General features: G+C 48.2%; 1 protein-coding gene across 3 annotated transcripts in view; it reads right to left on the bottom strand.

Moving 5' to 3' along the window:
* Positions 1 to 22,063, bottom strand: part of YEATS2 (YEATS domain containing 2) — a 106,021-nt gene that overhangs the window by 42,879 nt on the left and 41,079 nt on the right. For 2 of the 3 annotated variants that reach the window (XM_040427888.1, XM_040427885.1), the window contains exons 11-14: positions 19,891 to 20,112; positions 19,703 to 19,800; positions 10,821 to 10,928; positions 2,668 to 2,820 (exon numbers count right to left, since the gene is read on the bottom strand). In XM_040427888.1, coding sequence (XP_040283822.1) covers positions 2,668 to 2,820; positions 10,821 to 10,928; positions 19,703 to 19,800; positions 19,891 to 20,112 — 581 coding nt within the window. The remainder of the gene's footprint in view (positions 1 to 2,667; positions 2,821 to 10,820; positions 10,929 to 19,702; positions 19,801 to 19,890; positions 20,113 to 22,063) is intronic. The other variant, XM_040427887.1, reaches the window with a different exon arrangement.

Raw genomic sequence — 22,063 nt, 5'->3', positions numbered from 1 at the left:
CCAGTGATTTAGTACAGCATTATGGTCATTGTCACCAATTTCTGACGTTATCCCCTGCATACTTTTAATTATGTATTTTTATTTTTTTAAATAGTTTAAATAGTTTAAATAAACTGATATTATTCTGATTTATGTTGCTGAGCTTCGTGTTTTTGTTCCCTTCGGGAACATATTTATAGGTTATGTTCTGTATATGAACTTGTACTTAGTGTTATTAGTTTGAGGCTTTGTGTTTTTCTTGTTAGGGACTGAGAGGTGACCATGATTGTTCACTGCTCTCTTACTCTATGGGATTTACATATACGGTCCAATATCCCCATTCTCTTGATTGATGGGGATCCCAGTGCCAGGATCCTGACTTAAAGGGAACCTGTCATGTGGATATTTGATTATAATCTAACTAATTATTAGGGGTGCACCGAAATTCCGGCAGCCGAAAATATCGGCCGAAAATGCACCTAATCCACTTCGGCCGATATTGTTACATATCGGCCGAAAATATGGGGTGTGGGATTTGTCACCCACCATCTGCGGGCGGGCGCCGGGCGGGCGGTTTACTTTGTCACTGCATCTTTATTTTACCTTACAATCGTGAGGCTCCAGTAACTAACAACTCTGCAGGCAGAGCGGAGGCCGGCGTAACGTCACTTACTCACGTGACGCGCCTGCTCCGCCTCCTTCATTCATAAAGTGGGCGGAGCAGGTGCGTCACGTGAGTAAGTGACGTTACGCCGCCCTCCGCTCTGCCTGCAGAGTTGTTACTGGAGCGTCACGATTGTAAGGTAAAATAAAGATGCAGTGAGTGATGCTGTGAGCAGCAGGGCCGGGGCTGTTATGGGTAGGGGGATCGGTCTATGGCACTGCTATGGGGAGGGGGGATCTGTGCACTGTTATGGGGAAAGGGATCTGTGCACTGTTATGGGGAAAGGGATCTGTGCACTGTTATGCCCATAACAGTGCACATATCCCCTTTCCATAACAGTGCACAGATCCCCCTCTCCATAACAGCGCCACCCACAGATCCCCCTCTCCATAACAGCGCCACCCACAGATCCCCCTCTCCATAACAGCGCCACCCACAGATCTTCCTCTCCATAACAGCGCCACCCACAGATCCCCCTCTCCATAACAGCGCCACCCACAGATCCCCCTCTCCATAACAGCGCCACCCACAGATCCCCCTCTCCATAACAGCGCCACCCACAGATCCCCCTCTCCATAACAGCGCCACCCACAGATGAATTTCATTCATGAAAAAGAATTATTAATAAAATCATTTAAAAAAAAGTATTTTAAAAGTATTTGGGCAAAAAGGCAGTTTCGGTTTCGGTTTTCGGTCAAGGGCATCCTGAATTTTCGGTTTCGGGTTCGGACCAGAATTTTCATTTCGGTGCACCCCTACTAATTATATACAATCATTAACTACTAAAAAGTACCTTAGATGTATTCACTTACTGGTGTGACAGATGGTTACCTCATAATATACACACAAAGATGCCACATGCCGTATGCTAGAGAGAACAAACACAGTCAGTGAGAGTGTGTGTATGTCGCCTGAGGAAAGGAGGCATTCCCATGGCCGGCAGCGAATCCAATGAGAGTGCAGCATACCGCCTAAGGAAGGGGGTCATGCCTATGGCCGGCAGTGAATCCAGTGAGAGTGCAACGTTCCGCCTATGGAAGGGGGGTCGTGCACATGGCCAGCACCGTATCCAGTGAGAGTGCAGTATTCCTCCAATGGAAGGGGGTCATGCACATGGGCGGCAACGAATCCAGTGAGAGTGCAGCGTTCCGCCTATGGAAGGGGGTCATGCACAAGGCCGGCAGCGAATCCAGTGAGAGTGCAGCGTTCCGCTTATGGAAGGGGGTCGTGCGCATGGCCAGCCCCGTATCCGGTGAGAGTGCAGTATTCCGCCTAAGAAGGGGGTCATGCACAAGGCCAGCCCGCAGCCAGGGAGAGTGCAGTATCCCGCCTAGGAGGGGGGGTCATGCACATGGCAGGCACCATAACTGGAGAGGGTGACGAATTCTGCCTACAGAAAGGGCCGCATGCACTTGGCCAGCGCCGTATCCCGGGAGAGGGCAAGAAACCGCCTAGAAGGGGAAAATGCACCTGGCAGCGCCGCAGCCAGTTAATATATACAATATATACAATCATTAACTACTAAAAAGTACCTTGGATGTATTCACTTACTGGTGTGACAGATGGTTACCTCATAATATACACACAAAGATGCCACATGCCGTATGCTAATTTGAGTCCAGCGTGATGTCATTGAGTCCAGCGTATATTTAATTCAGAGCTATAGCCACTCCCCTGCCCACCTGCTGCTGATTCATATGGAGAAAAAAAACTGTCATTCAGCAGCAGGTGGGCGGGGAGAGTCAGGAGCTCATGAATATTCAGGACTCATCATTATCAGCTGGAGCTTTTCAATACAAGATGTTGGCAGATTGACTGGGTCAATTAAAGAAAGTGACCAAGCATTTTGCTAAGAGAATCAGTCACTTATTTATGTTGCCCTTAGTTAGGACACCATAAAACTGGTGACAGGTTCCCTTTAACAGACATCTATGGAAAGGTCTTTGGTGGGAAAGCTACTTCAGCTACAAATATACACTTTGCCAAAGTTATAAACATAAAGAAAAGAAAGCAGAAGAGCCTACCTTAGATCCATCTACAGTATTTATGGTTTTCTGGGGTGAAACAGCAATCATTTGGTTTCCCTTCACAGTAACAATTTGCGGTAGAGACGGCTGAGAAGTTGAAGGAGTTTCTTGCTGTTGAGAAGTTTCAATTGGCTCTTGTTTAATGATCACCTAAAAAAAGCACCACATGTAGTTCATTATCATATGCAGTTGATTCCCAAGTTTAGCACGTCATCTGACATAAAAAGTTTTAATTGGTGGGGGTCTGATCCCTAGACCGAGATGAGAGAAGCGCTCGCATATGGAACTCTCTCCTGGCTGCAGAGGACAGAATCATGATGTGCCCATAAACTTTTACTGAACCAGACTCTGACAGCGAGCAGAGAAAACTAGATTTTTGTACTCACCGTAAAATCTGTTTCTCTTCCGTTCATTGGGGGACACAGGCTTGACCATGGTATAGGTGTTGCCGCTAGGAGGTGGACACTAAGCACAAAGGTGTGAGTTCCTTCCTTCAGCTAAACCCTTCCTACAGGGACTAAGCTAAACCAGTTAGTGCAAAAGCAGTAGGAGAAGCATTACAAAAACAGGAAACAAAAACTATGTACAAACCCAGAACCACGCAGTCTAGAAAAGGCCTGCAAATGAGAGAACGGATGGGAGCTGTGTCCCCCAATGAACGGAAGAGAAACAGATTTTACGGTAAGTACAAAAATCTAGTTCTCATCCGTATCATTGAGGGACACAGACTTGACATTACAGAGCAGTCCCAAGGGTGGGCATAAACAAACAACCCCCCCCCCCCCCCCCCCGGCCAATCAGAGAACAGCTGTCTGCAAAACTCTACGTCCCAGAGAAGCGTCAGAAGATGCAAAAGTATGTACTCTGTAAAATCTGGATAAAATATGCAAAGACGTCGAGGTACACGCCTTGCATACCTGAAGGGCCGAAGCCCCATGATGCACTGCCCAAGAGGCTCCCACTGCCCGAGCAGAATGACCAGTAACCCGGAAGGATGGGGCCCGGTCACTGACCCGGTACGCTTTCACAATGGCCAAACGAATCCATTGGGAAATGGAAGTTTTAGACGCAGCCAGCCCTCATCTAGGCCCCTCTGGAATGATGAACAGGGAATCCGTCCGCCGGAAAGATGACGTCTGGGACAGGTAGATGTGAACGGCTCGTACCAAATCACGGGTCAGGACAAAATTAAGGGGGAATGATCTCTTCATTGAGATGGAATGACGGCACAACCACAACGGAAGGAAGGACTGAACAGGACGAAGGACTACTTTGTCCTGATGGAGGATCAGGAAAGGCGACCGACATGAAAGAGCGCGAGTTCAGACACCCTATGGATGGAAGTGACTGCCACCAAAAAGGCCACCTTGTACGACAGGAAACGAAGCGACACCTGCTGCAAAGGCTCAAACGGTGAAGACTGGAGAGCGCTGAGCACTAGATTAAAATCCCAAGGATTCAATGGAGGACGGAAAGGGGGCGCAGCGTGTGCAACCCCCTGCAGGAAGGTACGAACCGCAGAAAACAAAGCCAAGTTCCACTGAAAAAGAATGGAAAGACAAAACGTGCCCTTTGAGGGAGCTGAGAGCCAGCCCCAAGTCCATGCCCGACTGCAGGAAAGACAAGAGTCGCAGCAACGAGAAACGAATGGGAGACAGCTGGTGACGCACGCACCAACTAAAGTAGGACTTCCAGGTCCGGTGGTAGATTTGGGAAGACTACTGCTTTCTGGTCCGAATCATGGTCTGGACAACAGCATCTGAGAAACCCTGAGCCCTTAGTACGGCGGCTTCAACAACCATGCCGTTAAATGTAGCGACCCTAAATGCAGGTGGAAGATCGGTCCCTGCAACAAAAGGTCCTCCCAAAGAGGAAGACGCCAAGGTTCGTCAGCGAGAAGGGTGACTAGAGATGCTTGCCACACTCGTGGCCAATCGACGTCCCCAGAGATGGTCGGTCCAATGCAGCAGAGAGAGACGAATCACTCTCAATTCCAGAATGTTGATTGGGAAGGAGCGCTCTTCGCGTGACCACACGCCTTGAACGGATAGATTTCCCAACACTCCCCCCCAACCCCTGAGGCTTGCGTCTGTTGTCAGCACCGTTCAACAGAGGAAAAAAAGAAGCGACCCGACTTCAGCATCGGGGACACCAACTACCACCTGAGAGCCCAGCGGGTCGGGGAAGAGAGATGTATGGGCCAATCCAGGGAGGCTGGGGAACGATCCCAATTGGTTAGAATGGCTCGCTAAAGAGTGCTGGTATGGAACTGAGCATAGGGAACTGCTTCGAAGGCAGAGACCATGTGACCCATAGCCCGTATGTATTGACGAATAGGAAGAGGACAGGGCCGCAACAAGGGGAGACTCTAAAGACGGAGAGTGGATAGCTTCTCTAGGGGAAAGAGTACCCTGGCCTGAAAAGTGTCGAGTAACATGCCCAGAAATGTTAGCCGCTGAGATGGATAAAGACATGACTTCGTAAAGACTCTGGGAGCTGTGGCCAGGCCGAACGGGAGGGCCACAAACTGGTAGTGAAAGGGACCCACTGCGGACTGTGAGACATTTTTGATGACTGAAGTAGATGGGAACATGAAGATAAGAGTCCTTGATGTCTATCGAGGACAGGTACTCCCCCGGTTCCATGGACGCAACAACCGATCTCAGGGACTCCATCCGGAAGCGGCGGATCCAAAGGAAGCAGTTTAGTGCCTTGAGGTCCAGAACGGGACGGAACGTCCCCTCCTTTTTGGGGACCACAAAGAGATTGGAACTGTGGGACGTCCAAAAGCAGCCCACAAGGAGAGAAAAAAACACAGACCCATGGAAGCAAGCATCCCTGCATGCATCAAAGAAACTGCCGCGTACAAGACCATGCGGCCCAAGGCAGCGTCCGCCGATGCATAAGTATGCACCTGGTAAAATTTTGTGAAAGTGTGTAAGGAGGACCAAGTAGCCACCTTACACAACTGTGCAGCTGAAGCGCGATACCTCCGAGCCCAAGATGCGCCCACCGCTCTGGTGGAGTGAACCGTGACACCTAAGGGTGGAACCTTGCCCCGGGCACGGTATGCTTCAGCAATTGCAGACCGAATCCAACGTGCAATTGCCACCTTGGAGGCCGCCAATCCCTTGCGAAGACCCTCCGGAACGACAAAAAGGTAGTCCGTACGGCGGAAAGGATCGTTGTCAGAGCTCTGAAGATCTATTTAGCAGCCCCCGGGCTGCTAAATAGATCTTCAGAGCTCTGACAATGTCTAAATGGAGTAACTCCTTTTCCTTAGGGTGTGAAGGAGATGGACACAGTGAGGGAAGGACAATTTCCTTGTTAATATGGAAGTCAGTGACCACCTTCGGAAGAAAAGAAGGGACGGGACGGAGAACCACTTTGTATCTATGAATAACCAGGAAGGGTTCTCTGCAAGAGAGCGCCGCCAACTTGGACACCCGTCTGATGGAAGTAATAGCGACAAATAAAACTACCTTCCAGGACAGGAGTCGGAGAGAAATCTTCCGCAAGGGCTCAAAGGGGGAAGCCTGGAGCGCTGAGAGGACTAAATTCAGATCCCAAGGCGGTAAAGGAGGACGGTACGGAGGAACTGTATGTGTCACTCCCTGAAGAAAAGTACTTACAGGCCCCAGGGGGGCCAGAGGGCGCTGGAAAAGATAGAAAGCGCCGACACCTGACCCTCCAAAGAACTAAGGGCCAGACCAAGGACCAACCCTGATTGAAGAAAGGACAGGACCGTGGGGAGAGAAAAACAAAGTGGTGGAATATTTTGGCTCTCACAGAAACCCAGGAAGGACCTCCAGGTCCTGTAATAGATCCTGGACGATGCAGGCTTCCTGGCCATGAATCATAGTGCGCCGCTGAAAACCCTCTGCACGTTAGAATGGCGGTTCAATGGCCACGCCGTCAAACGAAGAGGCCTTAAATGCTGATGGAAGACCGATCCCTGCGAAAGAAGGTCGTCTCTGAGAGGTAGTGACCAAGGGACGTCTCCTAGAAGGTCGGCGTACCACGCGCGACGGGGCCAATCCGGGGCGACGAGGATCGTCGGAATGCCCTCCATCCTGATTTTCCGTAGAACCCTGGGTAGGAGGGGGAAGGGGGGAAACACGTAAAGGTGGGAGAACCCCCGCCAAGGGGAGATCAGGGCGTCCACGCCGCAAGCTTCAGGATCCCTTGCTCCGATTGAGCCTTGAGGCCATCAAGTCCACGTCGGGTCGCCTCGAATACCTCCGGGTGGAGGGACCACTCGCCCAGATCTATTGTCGTCCTGCTGAAGAAGTCCGCAGTCCAGTTCTCCACACCCGGGATGTAGATTGCTGAAATTGCTGGTACATGGGCCTCCGCCCACCGCAAGATCTTGGCAGATTCCTGCATCACAGCAAGGCTGTGTGTACCGCCCCTGGTGGTTGATGTACGCCACCGCCGTGGCATTGTCCGACTGGACTCTGACGGGGCGACCCTTCAGGAGGTAGGTCCAGTGTCGGAGGGATAGAAGAATCGCCCTGAGCTCCAGGACATTGATCGGGAGCGTGGACTCCGACTGAGACCATGTGCCTTGGACTGTCCTGGGAGGGAAAACTCCTCCCCAACCCAGCAGACTGGCGTCAGTGGTAACAATCGTCCAGGATATCGGAAAGAAGGATCTTCCCAGAACTGGAACCGGCAGCCACCAACAAAGGGACGACCTCACCTGGGGAGAGAGACGGATGGGATAGTCCAGGCTCTCGGACGATTTGTCACAGGAGGACAGGATCGCTCTCTGGAAAGTGCGAGAGTGGAACTGGGCAAAGGGAATCGCCTCGAAACAGGTGACCATCTTCCCTAACATCCTCATGCAGAGGCGAATGGACGGAAGCCTGCAATCGAGAAGAACCCTCACCGAACGGTGCAAGGCCAGTCGCTTGTCCGGAGGAAGGCGAACTTGTGTCGCTTCCATGTCCAGAAGCATACCCAGAAAGACCAGTTGTCTGGAGGGAGTCAGAGATGACTTCTGCAGATTGACCAGCCACCCGAAACGTGCAAGGGCTTCCAGTGTGATCCGTACGCTGCTCGACACCTGAGCGAAAGAGGGAGCCTTGATGAGGATGTTGTCCAGATAAGGCATGAGGAAGATGCCTCTGGAATGGAGCAGGGCAAGAAGAGGGGCCAGAATTTGTGTGACGACCCGAGGCTCAGTTGCCAGTCCGAACGGGAGGGCGACAAACTGGTAATGATAGTCTCCTATCGCAAACCTCAGGAAGCGCTGGTGACTCCGCGCGATGAGGACGTGAAGGTATGCGTCCTGGATATCTACGGCCGAAAGGAATTCCCCCTGCTCTAGAGAAGCAATTACGGAACGAAGGGATTCCATCAGAAACAGCTGGAGACGGAGGAACCTGTTCAGCAGTTTGAGGTCCAGGATTGGGCGCACCGAGCCCTCCTTTTTGGGGACCACAAAAAGATTTGAATAGAACCCCTTGAACCTCTCTGCTGGGGGAACAGGAGAGATGACTCCCCGGTCCAGGAGGGACTGAATGGCCTGGGAGAAGGCGGCCGCCCGCTCGGGGTCCCGTGGAAGACGGGATTGAAAAAACCTGTGTGGGGGAAGAGACAGGAACTCGATCACGTATCCCGAGGATACAACCTCGAGTGTCCAAGCGCCGGAGACGTGGGGCCGCCAGACGTCCTGGAAGAGGAGGAGGAGGCGGCCCCCCACCCTGTTGGGCGGGGGCGCACCTTCAGGCTGAGGACTGCTTAGCCGCAGAAGGTCGAGCGGCTTGAGGCCTGGGACGGCAGGAGGGCTGTGCCCGAAAGGACGGCTTTTTGCGTCGATCTTGGGATCTTTTTGCGTCCAGCCGAGAACCAAAGAGACTGGCGAAGGGAAGTCCGACTAAAGAACGATTGGAAGTCGCGTCCGCTGCCCACACCTTCAGCCAAAACTCGCGGCGTAAGGTGACTGCAAGCGCCAAAGAGCGCGCAATGAGGGCGCCAGCGTCCAAAGACGCCTCGCAGAGGAACTTCCCTGCCTGGGTGATCAGCTGTGCCAAGGATCGGAGATCCTGAGCAGAGACCTCGGACACCAAGTCCTGGTCCAGCTGGCTGCCCCACTCAGAGATCGCCTTTGCCACCTACGCAGAGGCGAACACGGGCCTAAGGGCTGACCCTGTAGCTGCAAAGAGGGACTTCGTCAAGGATTCCATCCGACAATCTTCAGCTGACTGGAGGGAGGATACATCGGCTATAGGAATAGCCGTATTTTCGGCGAGCCGTGCTACTGGTGGGTCCACCTTAGGAGGGGATGCCCACATGGACACACAATCCGCTGGGAAAGGATACAGGACATCCAGCTTTTTTGGGGTGGAAAAATGCATGTCCAGATGATCCCAAGCCTTGGAAACTACCGCCGAAAAATCATTATGGTGAGGAAACACCTTCGAGGCCTGTTTTGGACAGAAGAAGGATACCGCCTGTTGGTCAGTGGGGGGGGGGGGATCATCCTGCACCCAGAAGGTGTCGCGGATGGCAGCAATGAGGCTATCCACAATGGAGGCCAACTTGGAAGGCTGCTCCGTACCCATGTCCAAATCAGAATTCTCAACCTCTCCTTCGGACAGCACGTCCCCAGGAGAAGAAAAACCTGAGTGAGACCGTACACGGGGTGGAGAGGGAGATGCGTCAGAGGAAGAAACGTGGTCTACTCTGGGACGCTTTTGTGAATGCCGTGCGCTGACGGAATCACCGGAGGGAAGTGACCTAGGGGGGGTCACCCGAGCAAGAAGCTCTGGAGGGTGCAGCCTGCGCTGGTGGCGGATTCTCAACCAAGCGACCCACTATAGATAGGGTGGATTGGGAGACTTTAGAAAGGTTTTTCACCGCCTGAGAGAGAGTTCTGGCCCAAATCGGGTAACTCAGATGCCAGAGGGGGAGGCAGCAGTACGGGCTGAAGGGAGGGCCCCTGCCGGGCGTCTGACAAGCAGTGCAGACAGAATCCGTTCGCCCGCAAGGGAATTTTGCATGACACATAGAGGAGGCATAATGGACAGCTATTGGCAGCCGAGGAAGAGCACCAGAGGGATCAGACATGATGGTACCCAGGAAGACACGCCTGAGGCTGGAGAGGAGACAACAGATCCTATCAGAGCCAGAAGCAGACGCCGTCCAGAGAGCATGTCCCACAGAAGACCTGCCTGAGCACTGTGGCGGGAAGAGAAGGTCCCGCCCCCTCAGGTCCTGCATCTCCCGCTCAGTGCCGCGGTGGTGCGCGCGCACGCCTCCCAGTAACCCTCGCAATGCCGGAAGACAGTAACCCCCGCAGTGCCTGGAACAGGCAGCCGCCCGTTCTGGCGGAGGGATGATAGAAGCCGCCGCCTCCCTCTAAACCTGTGACGCTTCCTTCCCGCTCCGAGTGCCGAGATAGGCCCGCCCCCTCCAAACCCGATGTGCTCCCGAAGCACTGAAGAGCGCGTGAGTAATGATCATAATGATAATCACCCCCGCCGGTCAAGTCACGCAGGAGACCAAAGGGTGCCTCTTCTAGAGAGGGATGGGGGAGGAGGATGGGAGAGAGGAGAGGAACTGTGCAGCCGAGTGGGGGGTGGGGGGTGACGGCCGGGAGCAGGCATCACTTATCTGTCCAGCCGTCATCTTCACCCTTCCTCTTCTCCAACAGGGCCACCCCTTCAGCTACTGGCACCGTAGTGGCAGGATGCTGGAAGAGGGAGTTGGACGGGTTACCCTTCTGCTGGCGGGATGCAGGGGAGCGAGGCTGCCCTGGTCCCCTTGTCTTCTTGTGGGGGAGGAGGCAGCGTGGCGGACCAACGCTGGCGTGCTCCCCCAGGAGAACAGGGAGGCTAGGCGACCACTGTTTCCCGCCTGAAAAAGAAGAAAAATAAAAATAAAAAGACTAAAATAAAAGATCTTCAGGAGCTACCCTGCGGAGCAGGGAGGTATTGCCTCCTATTGACACTAGAAAAAACTGAAGCTCTCTCTCCAGGCTGGAGGGGGTATAGCTGCCAGGGGAGGAGCTAACAGCTTTATCTAGTGTCAACGCCTCCTAGAGGACATAGCTATACCCACGGTTCCTGTGTCCCCCAATGAATATGGGCGAGAAATTATTGTACAGTAATTTCTTATAGATTAAGGAGAATAAAAATTTTTACCTTTGTGAAAGCACCAAAGCCTCCTGCCACCGGTTTTGGGCTCTGAGCCTTAGAATGACTTCCAATAGGACAAAGTGGAGGCATTGCTGCAAAAAGGGACTCCTCCTGCTAAGAAAAAAAAGTAAACGTTGGTGTGGTTTATTCATGGGAAATACAGGGAAAAAAAAATAACTCTCAACAACCTCTTTAAGGTTTATGCTGATGGACTAAAACAACAATTAACTAGCTATTGCAATATCATGTTCTGAAAGGAAGATGTTAAAGAAATGGGTAGTCTCCCCATAGACTACTGTGTTGCAAGGTTACTTTTTAATGTGGGGATATAATTTAAAGTTCCTTTCCCTTTATTACCCTTTAATGTAGTGGATTAGGGATATAAATTGTTTAATGTAGTGAGCTAGTGAGCAGATACAAGCCCAATTGTTCTACAGTTACCAGGACTGGTAACTGGTACTATGCCACATTCCTAAAGGCTGAGGTCACTATACATGCGTACTGCACACTAGAGACCTTTTAGTAGGGGCCAGTCACTGAGCTAGATGCATGTAACAAAGAGCTCAGCTCCACTGATGGCATCGATTGGATAAACACACATGAATGCTTAGTAAACCATTTTTTATTCGCTTAAGCCTTTTTAAGCCTATCTTATTCCCACATCTGAGAATTCACGGCAAAACAGGTACCGGTACTAGCTTATATTGGAGCTTCAGCATTGATCAACTGATCACCGTATGTTTGGTATAGAAGTCCCAAGTCCAAAGTCTGAATAATACATGGATGACACAAGTCCCCCAAATTGGCTACACTTTTTGTCACATGGAGGGGTATTCCCAAGTCTCAATGGAAATAAAATCTCAGGTAAATACTTAACCACCTCAGCCCCCAGTGCTTAAACACCCTGAAAGACCAGGCCACTTTTTACACTTCTGACCTACACTACTTTCACCGTTTATTGCTCGGTCATGCAACTTACCACCCAAATGAATTTTACCTCCTTTTCTTCTCACTAATAGAGCTTTCATTTGGTGGTATTTCATTGCTGCTGACATTTTTACTTTTTTTGTTATTAATCGAAATTTAACGATTTTTTTGCAAAAAAATGACATTTTTCACTTTCAGTTGTAAAATTTTGCAAAAAAAACGACATCCATATAGAAATTTTGCTCTAAATTTATAGTTCTACATGTCTTTGATAAAAAAAAAATGTTTGGGTAGAAAAAAAATGGTTTGGGTAAAAGTTATAGCGTTTACAAACTATGGTACAAAAATGTGAATTTCCGCTTTTTGAAGCAGCTCTGACTTTCTGAGCACCTGTCATGTTTCCTGAGGTTCTACAATGGCCAGACAGTACAAACACCCCACAAATGACCCCATTTCGGAAAGTACACACCCTAAGGTATTCGCTGATGGGCATAGTGAGTTCATAGAACTTTTTATTTTTTGTCACAAGTTAGCGGAAAATGATGATTTTTTTTTTTTTTTTTTTTTTCTTACAAAGTCTCATATTCCACTAACTTGTGACAAAAAATAAAAAGTTCTATGAACTCACTATGCCCATCAGCGAATACCTTGGGGTCTCTTCTTTCCAAAATGGGGTCACTTGTGGGGTAGTTATACTGCCCTGGCATTCTAGGGGCCCAAATGTGTGGTAAGGAGTTTGAAATCAAATTCAGTGAAAAATGACCTGTGAAATCCGAAAGGTGCTCTTTGGAATATGGGCCCCTTTGCCCACCTAGGCTGCAAAAAAGTGTCACACATCTGGTATCCCCGTACTCAGGAGAAGTTGAGGAATGTGTTTTGGGGTGTCATTTTACATATACCCATGCTGGGTGAGATAAATATCTTGGTCAAATGACAACTTTGTATAAAAAAATGGGAAAAGTTGTCTTTTGCCAAGATATTTCTCTCACCCAGCATGGGTATATATAAAATGACACCCCAAAACACATTCCCCACCTTCTCCTGAGTACGGAGATACCAGATGTGTGACACTTTTTTGCAGCCTAGGTGGGCAAAGGGGCCCATATTCCAAAGAGCACCTTTCGGATTTCACTCGTCATTTTTTACTGAATTTGATTTCAAACTCCTTACCACACATTTGGGCCCCTAGAATGCCAGGGCAGTATAACTACCCCACAAGTGACCCCATTTTGGAAAGAAGACACCCCAAGGTATTCCGTGAGGGGCATGGCGAGTTCCTAGAATTTTTTATTTTTTGTCACAAGTTAGTGGAAAATGATGATTTTTTTTTTTTTTTTTTTTTTTCATACAAAGTCTCATATTCCACTAACTTGTGACAAAAAATAAAAACTTCCATGAACTCACTATGCCCATCAGCGAATACCTTGGGGTCTCTTCTTTCCAAAATGGGGTCACTTGTGGGGTAGTTATACTGCCCTGGCATTCTAGGGGCCCAAATGTGTGGTAAGGAGTTTGAAATCAAATTCAGTGAAAAATGACCTGTGAAATCCGAAAGGTGCTCTTTGGAATATGGGCCCCTTTGCCCACCTAGGCTGCAAAAAAGTGTCACACATCTGGTATCCCCGTACTCAGGAGAAGTTGAGGAATGTGTTTTGGGGTGTCATTTTACATATACCCATGCTGGGTGAGATAAATATCTTGGTCAAATGACAACTTTGTATAAAAAAATGGGAAAAGTTGTCTTTTGCCAAGATATTTCTCTCACCCAGCATGGGTATATATAAAATGACACCCCAAAACACATTCCCCACCTTCTCCTGAGTACGGAGATACCAGATGTGTGACACTTTTTTGCAGCCTAGGTGGGCAAAGGGGCCCATATTCCAAAGAGCACCTTTCGGATTTCACTCGTCATTTTTTACTGAATTTGATTTCAAACTCCTTACCACACATTTGGGCCCCTAGAATGCCAGGGCAGTATAACTACCCCACAAGTGACCCCATTTTGGAAAGAAGACACCCCAAGGTATTCCGTGAGGGGCATGGCGAGTTCCTAGAATTTTTTATTTTTTGTCACAAGTTAGTGGAAAATGATGATTTTTTTTTTTTTTTTTTTTTTCATACAAAGTCTCATATTCCACTAACTTGTGACAAAAAATAAAAACTTCCATGAACTCACTATGCCCATCAGCGAATACCTTGGGGTCTCTTCTTTCCAAAATGGGGTCACTTGTGGGGTAGTTATACTGCCCTGGCATTCTAGGGGCCCAAATGTGTGGTAAGGAGTTTGAAATCAAATTCAGTGAAAAATGACCTGTGAAATCCGAAAGGTGCTCTTTGGAATATGGGCCCCTTTGCCCACCTAGGCTGCAAAAAAGTGTCACACATCTGGTATCCCCGTACTCAGGAGAAGTTGAGGAATGTGTTTTGGGGTGTCATTTTACATATACCCATGCTGGGTGAGATAAATATCTTGGTCAAATGACAACTTTGTATAAAAAAATGGGAAAAGTTGTCTTTTGCCAAGATATTTCTCTCACCCAGCATGGGTATATATAAAATGACACCCCAAAACACATTCCCCACCTTCTCCTGAGTACGGAGATACCAGATGTGTGACACTTTTTTGCAGCCTAGGTGGGCAAAGGGGCCCATATTCCAAAGAGCACCTTTCGGATTTCACTCGTCATTTTTTACAGAATTTGATTTCAAACTCCTTACCACACATTTGGGCCCCTAGAATGCCAGGGCAGTATAACTACCCCACAAGTGACCCCATTTTGGAAAGAAGAGACCCCAAGGTATTCGCTGATGGGCATAGTGAGTTCATGGAATTTTTTTTTTTTTGTCACAAGTTAGTGGAATAGGAGACTTTGTATGAAAAAAAAAAAAAAAAAAAAAATCATCATTTTCCACTAACTTGTGACAAAAAATAAAAAATTCTAGGAACTTGCCATGCCCCTCACGGAATACCTTGGGGTGTCTTCTTTCCAAAATGGGGTCACTTGTGGGGTAGTTATACTGCCCTGGCATTTTCCAGGGGCCCTAATGTCTGGTAAGTAGGTAAATGACCTGTGAAATCTGAAAGGTGCTCTTTGGAATGTGGGCCCCTTTGCCCACCTAGGCTGCAAAAAAGTGTCACACATCTGGTATCTCCGTACTCAGGAGAAGGTGGGGAATGTGTTTTGGGGTGTCATTTTACATATACCCATGCTGGGTGAGAGAAATATCTTGGCAAAAGACAACTTTTCCCATTTTTTTTATACAAAGTTGGCATTTGACCAAGATATTTATCTCACCCAGCATGTGTATATGTAAAATGACACCCCAAAACATATTCCCCAACTTCTGCTGAATACGGAGATACCATATGTGTGACACTTTTTTGCAGCCTAGGTGGGCAAAGGGGCCCAAATTCCTTTTAGGAGGGCATTTTTAGACATTTGGATACCAGACTTCTTCTCACGCTTTGGGGCCCCTAAAATGCCAGGGCAGTATAAATACCCCACATGTGACCCCATTTTGGAAAGAAGACACCCCAAGGTATTCAATGAGGGGCATGGCGAGTTCATTGAAAAAAAAAAATTTTGGCACAAGTTAGCGGAAATTGATTTTTTGGATTTTGTTCTCACAAAGTCTCCCTTTCCGCTAACTTGGGACAAAAATTTCAATCTTTCATGGACTCAATATGCCCCTCAGCGAATACCTTGGGGTGTCTTCTTTCCAAAATGGTGTTATTTGTGGGGTGTTTGTACTGCCCTGGCATTTGAGGGTCTCCGCAATCATTACATGTATGCCCAGCATTAGGAGTTTCTGCTATTCTCCTTATATTGAGCATACAGGTAATGAGATTTTTTTTTTCCGTTCAGCCGCTGGGCTGAAAGAAAAAAATGAACAGCACAGATTTCTTCATTCGCATCGATCAATGTGGATGAAAAAATCTCTGCCAAAAAAAGAAAAAGGAGGGGAAAGGCGTCTGCCAGGACATAGGAGCTCCGCCCAACATCCATGCCCACTTAGCTCGTATGCCCTGGCAAACCCGATTTCTCCATTCACATCAATCGATGTGGATGAATAAATCATTGCCGGGATTTTTTTTTTTATATATACAAAGTGTTTGCCAAAGTATATGAACACCGCCACCTCCTCAGCTCATATGCCTCGGCAAACGTATCTTTTACTGCAGAGGAGAAATCTCGTCTTGCAGCGCCGCATACACCGACTTGCGTGTAATCTGACAGCAGCGCAATGCTTCTGTCCGAATGCACATCAGTGCTGCAGCTAGTCGATCGGTTGGTCCACCTGGAAGGTAAAAAAAAAAAAAAAAAAGAGAAAAAACCAGGCCGCAACACAATAATTTTATTAACTTTGGAAGAGAACATAGAAACTTTAACTTTTTGAACTGAACATTAACCTTTTTGCTTACTGGTGTTTTTTTTTTTTTTGTTTTTTTTTTACCTTTATAGAACAAACCTCTCCTTCCCCATGGGTCAATGTGCAAAGCGCAAATCGCCCAAAGATGTGGCGAAGTACGTTATGCACTTTGTCCCATGTGAAAGGAGACGTTTGCAGCAGCTGTGAGTGAATGGGCCCTAATAGCCCTGTGTGCCTGTCCTGGTGAGATGTGATCCCTATGCTAGGTGTACCTGTGTGTGGTACTTCCGGAAACACTCTCCTAAGCATAGGGCAGGGTGGTCAGGGCAGTCAGGACAGAAATAGCGGGTGTCACGCCTTATTCCACTCCTGCTACAGACACGACATCTTTTTCGGGGTGACGGTTGGATTGAGGTACCAGCAACGACATTGGGGAAATGTCGCTCGTGTAGACGGCTAACTACACTGGTGGATGGGGCCACGGAACCTTCTGGATACAGGAGGTTCTCGATGATCTCTTCCTGGAATTTGAGGAAGGATCGTGTTCTCCCAGCCTTACTGTAGAGAACAAAACTATTATACAGCGCCAATTGAATCAAATATACAGACACCTTCTTATACCAGCGTCTGGTTCTGCGGGAAACTAAATACGGAGACAACATCTGGTCATTGAAGTCCACCCCTCCCATGAGCAAATTATAGTCGTGGACTGAGAGGGGCTTTTCAATGACACGGGTTGCTCGCTCAATTTGGATTGTCGTGTCTGCGTGAATGGAGGAGAGCATGTAAACGTCACGCTTGTCTCTCCATTTCACCGCGAGCAGTTCTTCATTACACAAGGCAGCCCTCTCCCCCCTTGCAAGACGGGTGGTAACAAGCCGTTGGGGGAAGCCCCGGCGACTAGGTCGCACGGTGCCACAGGCGCAAATCCGTTCTAGAAACAAATGCCTAAAGAGGGCCACACTTGTGTAGAAATTGTCCACATAAAGATGGTACCCCTTGCCGAATAAGGGTGACACCAAGTCCCAGACTGTCTTCCCACTGCTCCCCAGGTAGTCAGGGCAACCGACCGGCTCCAGGGTCTGATCTTTTCCCTCATAGACACGAAATTTGTGGGTATAGCCTGTGGCCCTTTCACAGAGCTTATACAATTTGACCCCATACCGGGCACGCTTGCTTGGGATGTATTGTTTGAAGCCAAGGCGCCCGGTAAAATGTATTAGGGACTCGTCTATGCAGATGTTTTGCTCGGGGGTATACAAATCTGCAAATTTCTGGTTGAAATGGTCTATGAGGGGCCGAATTTTGTGGAGCCGGTCAAAAGCTGGGTGGCCTCTGGGACGGGAGGTGGTGTTGTCGCTAAAATGCAGAAAACGGAGGATGGTCTCAAATCGTGTCCTGGACATAGCAGCAGAGAACATGGGCATGTGATGAATTGGGTTCGTGGACCAATATGACCGCAATTCATGCTTTTTAGTTAGACCCATGTTGAGGAGAAGGCCCAGAAAAATTTTAATTTCGGAAACTTGGACTGGTTTCCACCGGAAAGGCTGGGCATAAAAGCTTCCCGGGTTTGCGGTTATAAATTGTGTGGCATACCGGTTTGTCTCTGCCACGACTAAGTCCAAGAGCTCCGCAGTCAAGAACAGCTCAAAAAATCCCAGGGCCGAACCGATTTGAGCCGTCTCAACCCGAACTCCAGACTGGGCGGTGAAAGGGGGAACTACAGGTGCGGCTGAAGTTGGTGACTGCCAATCAGGGTTTGCCAGCACCTCAGGGACTCTAGGGGCTCTACGGGCCTGTCTGTGCGGTGGCTGCGACGGGGTAACTACTGCACGTGCCACCGTACCAGCTTCAACTGCCCTTCTGGTGCTCGCTACTTCACCATGTTGTACGGCAGTGCTGGTACTAGGTCCAGGAAGGGCTGCGCTGCTGGTGTATGCCTCACCACGTGATCCGGCAGCGACAGCCCCACTCTGCTGCTCTTGAAGCGGATCCTGCGTAACCTGTGGTCTAGCGACACGGGGCCGGGTACGCCTGGTGCTATCAGGGACCTCAGCCTCCTCGTCCGAACTTTGGGTCAGAGAGCCACTGCTTTCCACAGGTTCATATTCTGACCCGCTAGATTCGTCAGATGAGGGTTCCCACTCCTCATCCGACTGGGTCAGAATCCTGTAGGCCTCTTCAGAAGAATACCCCCTGTTTGACATTTTGGACTACTAAATTTAGGGGTATTCCCTGAGACTACCCAAGAAAAAAAGCAAACCTGTCTTACAAAGGGGAGGCTAGCGAAGTACCGGAGGCCGCTGCGGTTGATAAAAAATATCAAAACTGATTTTTTTATCGCCGCAGTGCGTGTACAGTGAATGTGCAGTGATCAAAAAACAAAAAATTTTTTGTCACTGCGGCGGGGCGGGCGTGGGTGAACGCACGTGTGGGCGACCGATCAGGCCTGATCGGGCAAACACTGCGTTTTGGGTGGAGGGCGAGCTAAGGTGACACTAATACAAGTATAGATCTGACAGTGATCAGTTTTGATCACTTACAGATACTATAAAAGTACAAATGCTGATTAGCGATACGCTAATCAGCGAATAAAAGTGACTGCGGTGCAGTGGGCTGGGCGCTAACTGACGCTAACTACCTAACCAAGGGGCCTAAACTATCCCTAAAACCTAACAGCCAATACTAGTGGAAAAAAAAAAGTGACAGTTTACACTGATCACTTTTTTTCCTTTCACTAGTGATTGACAGGGGCGATCAAAGGGGTGATCAAAGGGTTAATTGGGGTGCAGGGGGGTGATCTGGGGCTAAGGTGTAGTGTTTGGTGTACTCACAGTTCAGTCTGCTCCTGTGCTGGATCCAACCGACGAAAAGGACCAGCACAGGAGCAGACAAGCCATATAACAGATCATATTTACTAATATGATCTGTTATATGGCTTGTGATTGGATTTTTTGAAAATCGCCAGCCTGCCAGCCAATGATCGTTGCTGGCAGGCTGGTGACGAAATTGTTCTTTAACTTTTGCCGGCCCGCGATGCGCATGCGCGGGCCGGCAATACCCGAAATCTCGCGTCTCGCGAGATGACGCACGGATGCGTCCAGGAGGAATGAATCAACCACCTTCCGGACGCATCCGTGCGTTAGGCGGTCGGGAGGTGGTTAAAGTGGTTTTCCGAGATTTTAATACTGAAGACCTAGTATAGGTCATCAGTGTCTAATTGGTGGGGGTCCGATACTCTGGACCCCTGCCGATCAGCTGTTTGAGAAGACACCAACGCTACTGTGAGCACCGTGGCCTTCTTGCAGCTTTTCCTAGACCAGTGACGACATGTTCATCGGTCACATGGCCTAGGCGCAGGTCAGCCCCATAGAAATAAATGGTGGCTATCAAATGTACGGCACTGTGCTTGGTAAGCTGAGAGAAGGCCGTGGTGCTCACCGATGCCTTCTCAAACAGCTGATCTGCGGGGGTCCTGGGTGTCGAACCCCAACCAATCAGATATTGATGACCTATCCTAAGTATAGGTCATCAGTATTCAAATCTCGGACAACCCTTTTAAATAACTAAAAATGTATCTTTACCTTTATATTTTGAGTTATGAAACTGCTGCCTTGAATCTTGGGCAAAGGTGAGCGTGTCCCGGCTTGAGATACGTTTGAGTAGTTGCTTGTAGGACTACCTGGATATTTAAAGAAAAAACATTTTAAAGATCTATTAAACAGACTCATAACGTTAAAATAATTCATTTTAGCAGTAACCAATGCCTTACCAGATACAATTTTGCAGCTCATTGTAATTGGCTGGAAAGATTTCCCAGGCGATTCAGCCAAGCTTGTTGCTTGACCCTGAGGAACAATTTTACAGCTGGCAGTAATAGGTTGAAAAGCAGTGCTGCCATGTGCTCCAATAGTGAATCTCTGAGTCATTTTTGTTGGTGTACGCTCAAGTGATGAGGGTTGAGTGTAAAATGTGGGATCTGGTGCTCCATATCCTTATTAAAAAAAAAAATCAGTATTAGTCAATACATATGTATGATCATCAAAATCTACACTACTTATGTACTTCAGCTTAAAGTCAATCTTTAAAAACATCATTTAAATTTTTCTTAAATCTAAACAAGATCAAGATTCTGTGCTAATTATTTCTTTTATATGACTTTATAGTGATCACACCTATTGTGATACAGAGCTAGAAATCTCTTGCATAACTAAATACTTAAATGGCCCCTGTACTTTCAGACAATTCGGCATAAATCAATGGCACAGGAACTTTGTAATATATCGTATCAGAGAAAATGCCTTGTTCTAAAGTAAGTGCTGTTTTCTCCTCCCTTTCCTAAACTAACTTTCTCTCTGAAAAAATGTGGTCTCCAAGAGGGACTGCCTGTTCACTAAAGGGTCAGAATACATCATCCCATAGAAGTCTCTGGAGAGGGGAGGGTTGGAGTAAGGAAGTGCAGAAAGAAACAAAGACACACACAACACAGACATGGTTCATCAGCTAATAAAAAGCATTAATCTCACCCCAACCCTGTGCTTTAATCACATCTACAGTGGATATAAAAAGTCTACACACCCCTGTTAAAATGTCAGGTTTCTGTGATGTAAAAAAATGAGACAAAGATAAATAATTTCAGAACTTTTTCCACCTTTAATGTGACCTATAAACGTAGCACTCAATTGAAAAACAAACTGAAATCTTTTAGGTAGAGAGATGAAAAAATCTAAAAATAAAATAATATGGTTGCATAAGTGTGCACACCCTTAAACTAATACTTTGTTGAAGCACCTTTTGATTTTATTACAGCACTCAGTCTTTTTGGGTATAAGTCTATCAGCATGGCACATTTTGACTTGGCAAGATTTGCCCACTCTTCTTGGCAAAAACACTCCACATCTGTCAGATTGCGAGGGCATCTCCTGTGCACAGCCCTCTTCAGATCACCCCACAGATTTTCAATCGGATTCAGGTCTGGACTCTGGCTGGGCCATTCCAAAACTTTAATCTTCTTCTGGTGAAGCCATTCCTTTGCTGATTCGGATGTATGCTTTGGGCCGTTGTCATGCTGAAAGATCAAGTTCCTCTTCATGTTCAACTTTCTAGCAGAAGCCTGAAGGTTTTGTACCAATATTGACTGGTATTTGGAACTGTTCATAATTCCCTCTAGCTTAACTAAGGCCCCAGTTCCAGCTGAAGAAAAACAGCCCCTTGGCATGATGCTGCCACCACCATGCTTCACTGTGGGTATGGTGTTCTTTTTGTGATGTGCAGTGTTGTTTTTGTGCCAAACATATCTTTTGGAATTATGGCCAAACAATTCAACCGTGGTTTCATCAGGCCATAACACCTTTCCCCACATGCTTTTTGGAGACTTCAGATGTGTTTTTGCAAAATGCAGCCTGGCTTGGATGTTTTTCTTCGTAAGAAAAGGCTTTCGTCTTGCCACTCTACCACATAGCCCAGACATATGAAGAATACGGGAGATTGTTGTCACATGTACCACACAGCCAGTGCTTGCCAGATATTCCTGCAGCTCCTTTAATGTTGCTGTAGGCCTCTTGGTAGCCTCCTAGACCAGTTTTCTTCTCGTCTTTTCATCAATTTTGGAGGGACGTCCAGTTCTTTGTAGGGTTGGGCAATATACCGGTGTTGGCGGTATACCGCGGTATTAGGAAACAGCGATATGGCGATATCGCTGTTTCCTAATTACCGCTGTATTTTGTGACGTCATAGAAGCGGTCATGTGCGCTGACCGCTTCAAAATCTGCGTCCGCGGCCGCCCGCCCCAGCATGATTCCATACCAATTGCTGCCCGTAGCAGCTACCCCGGCTCCTCCATGCAGGCTCCCATAATGCAGTCTCCGCCCACTGACGTCTGAATCAGATGACAGACGAGGATGCGCAGCGCAGGACAGGACAGGAGCGCCACCAACACTTCTGCT

Source organism: Bufo bufo, chromosome 4 (genome assembly GCF_905171765.1).
Source record: "Bufo bufo chromosome 4, aBufBuf1.1, whole genome shotgun sequence".
Taxonomy (NCBI): Eukaryota; Metazoa; Chordata; class Amphibia; order Anura; family Bufonidae; genus Bufo; species Bufo bufo.
The sequence above is the reverse complement of the archived record's forward strand: the minus strand, read 5'-3'. Positions and strand labels throughout refer to the sequence as shown.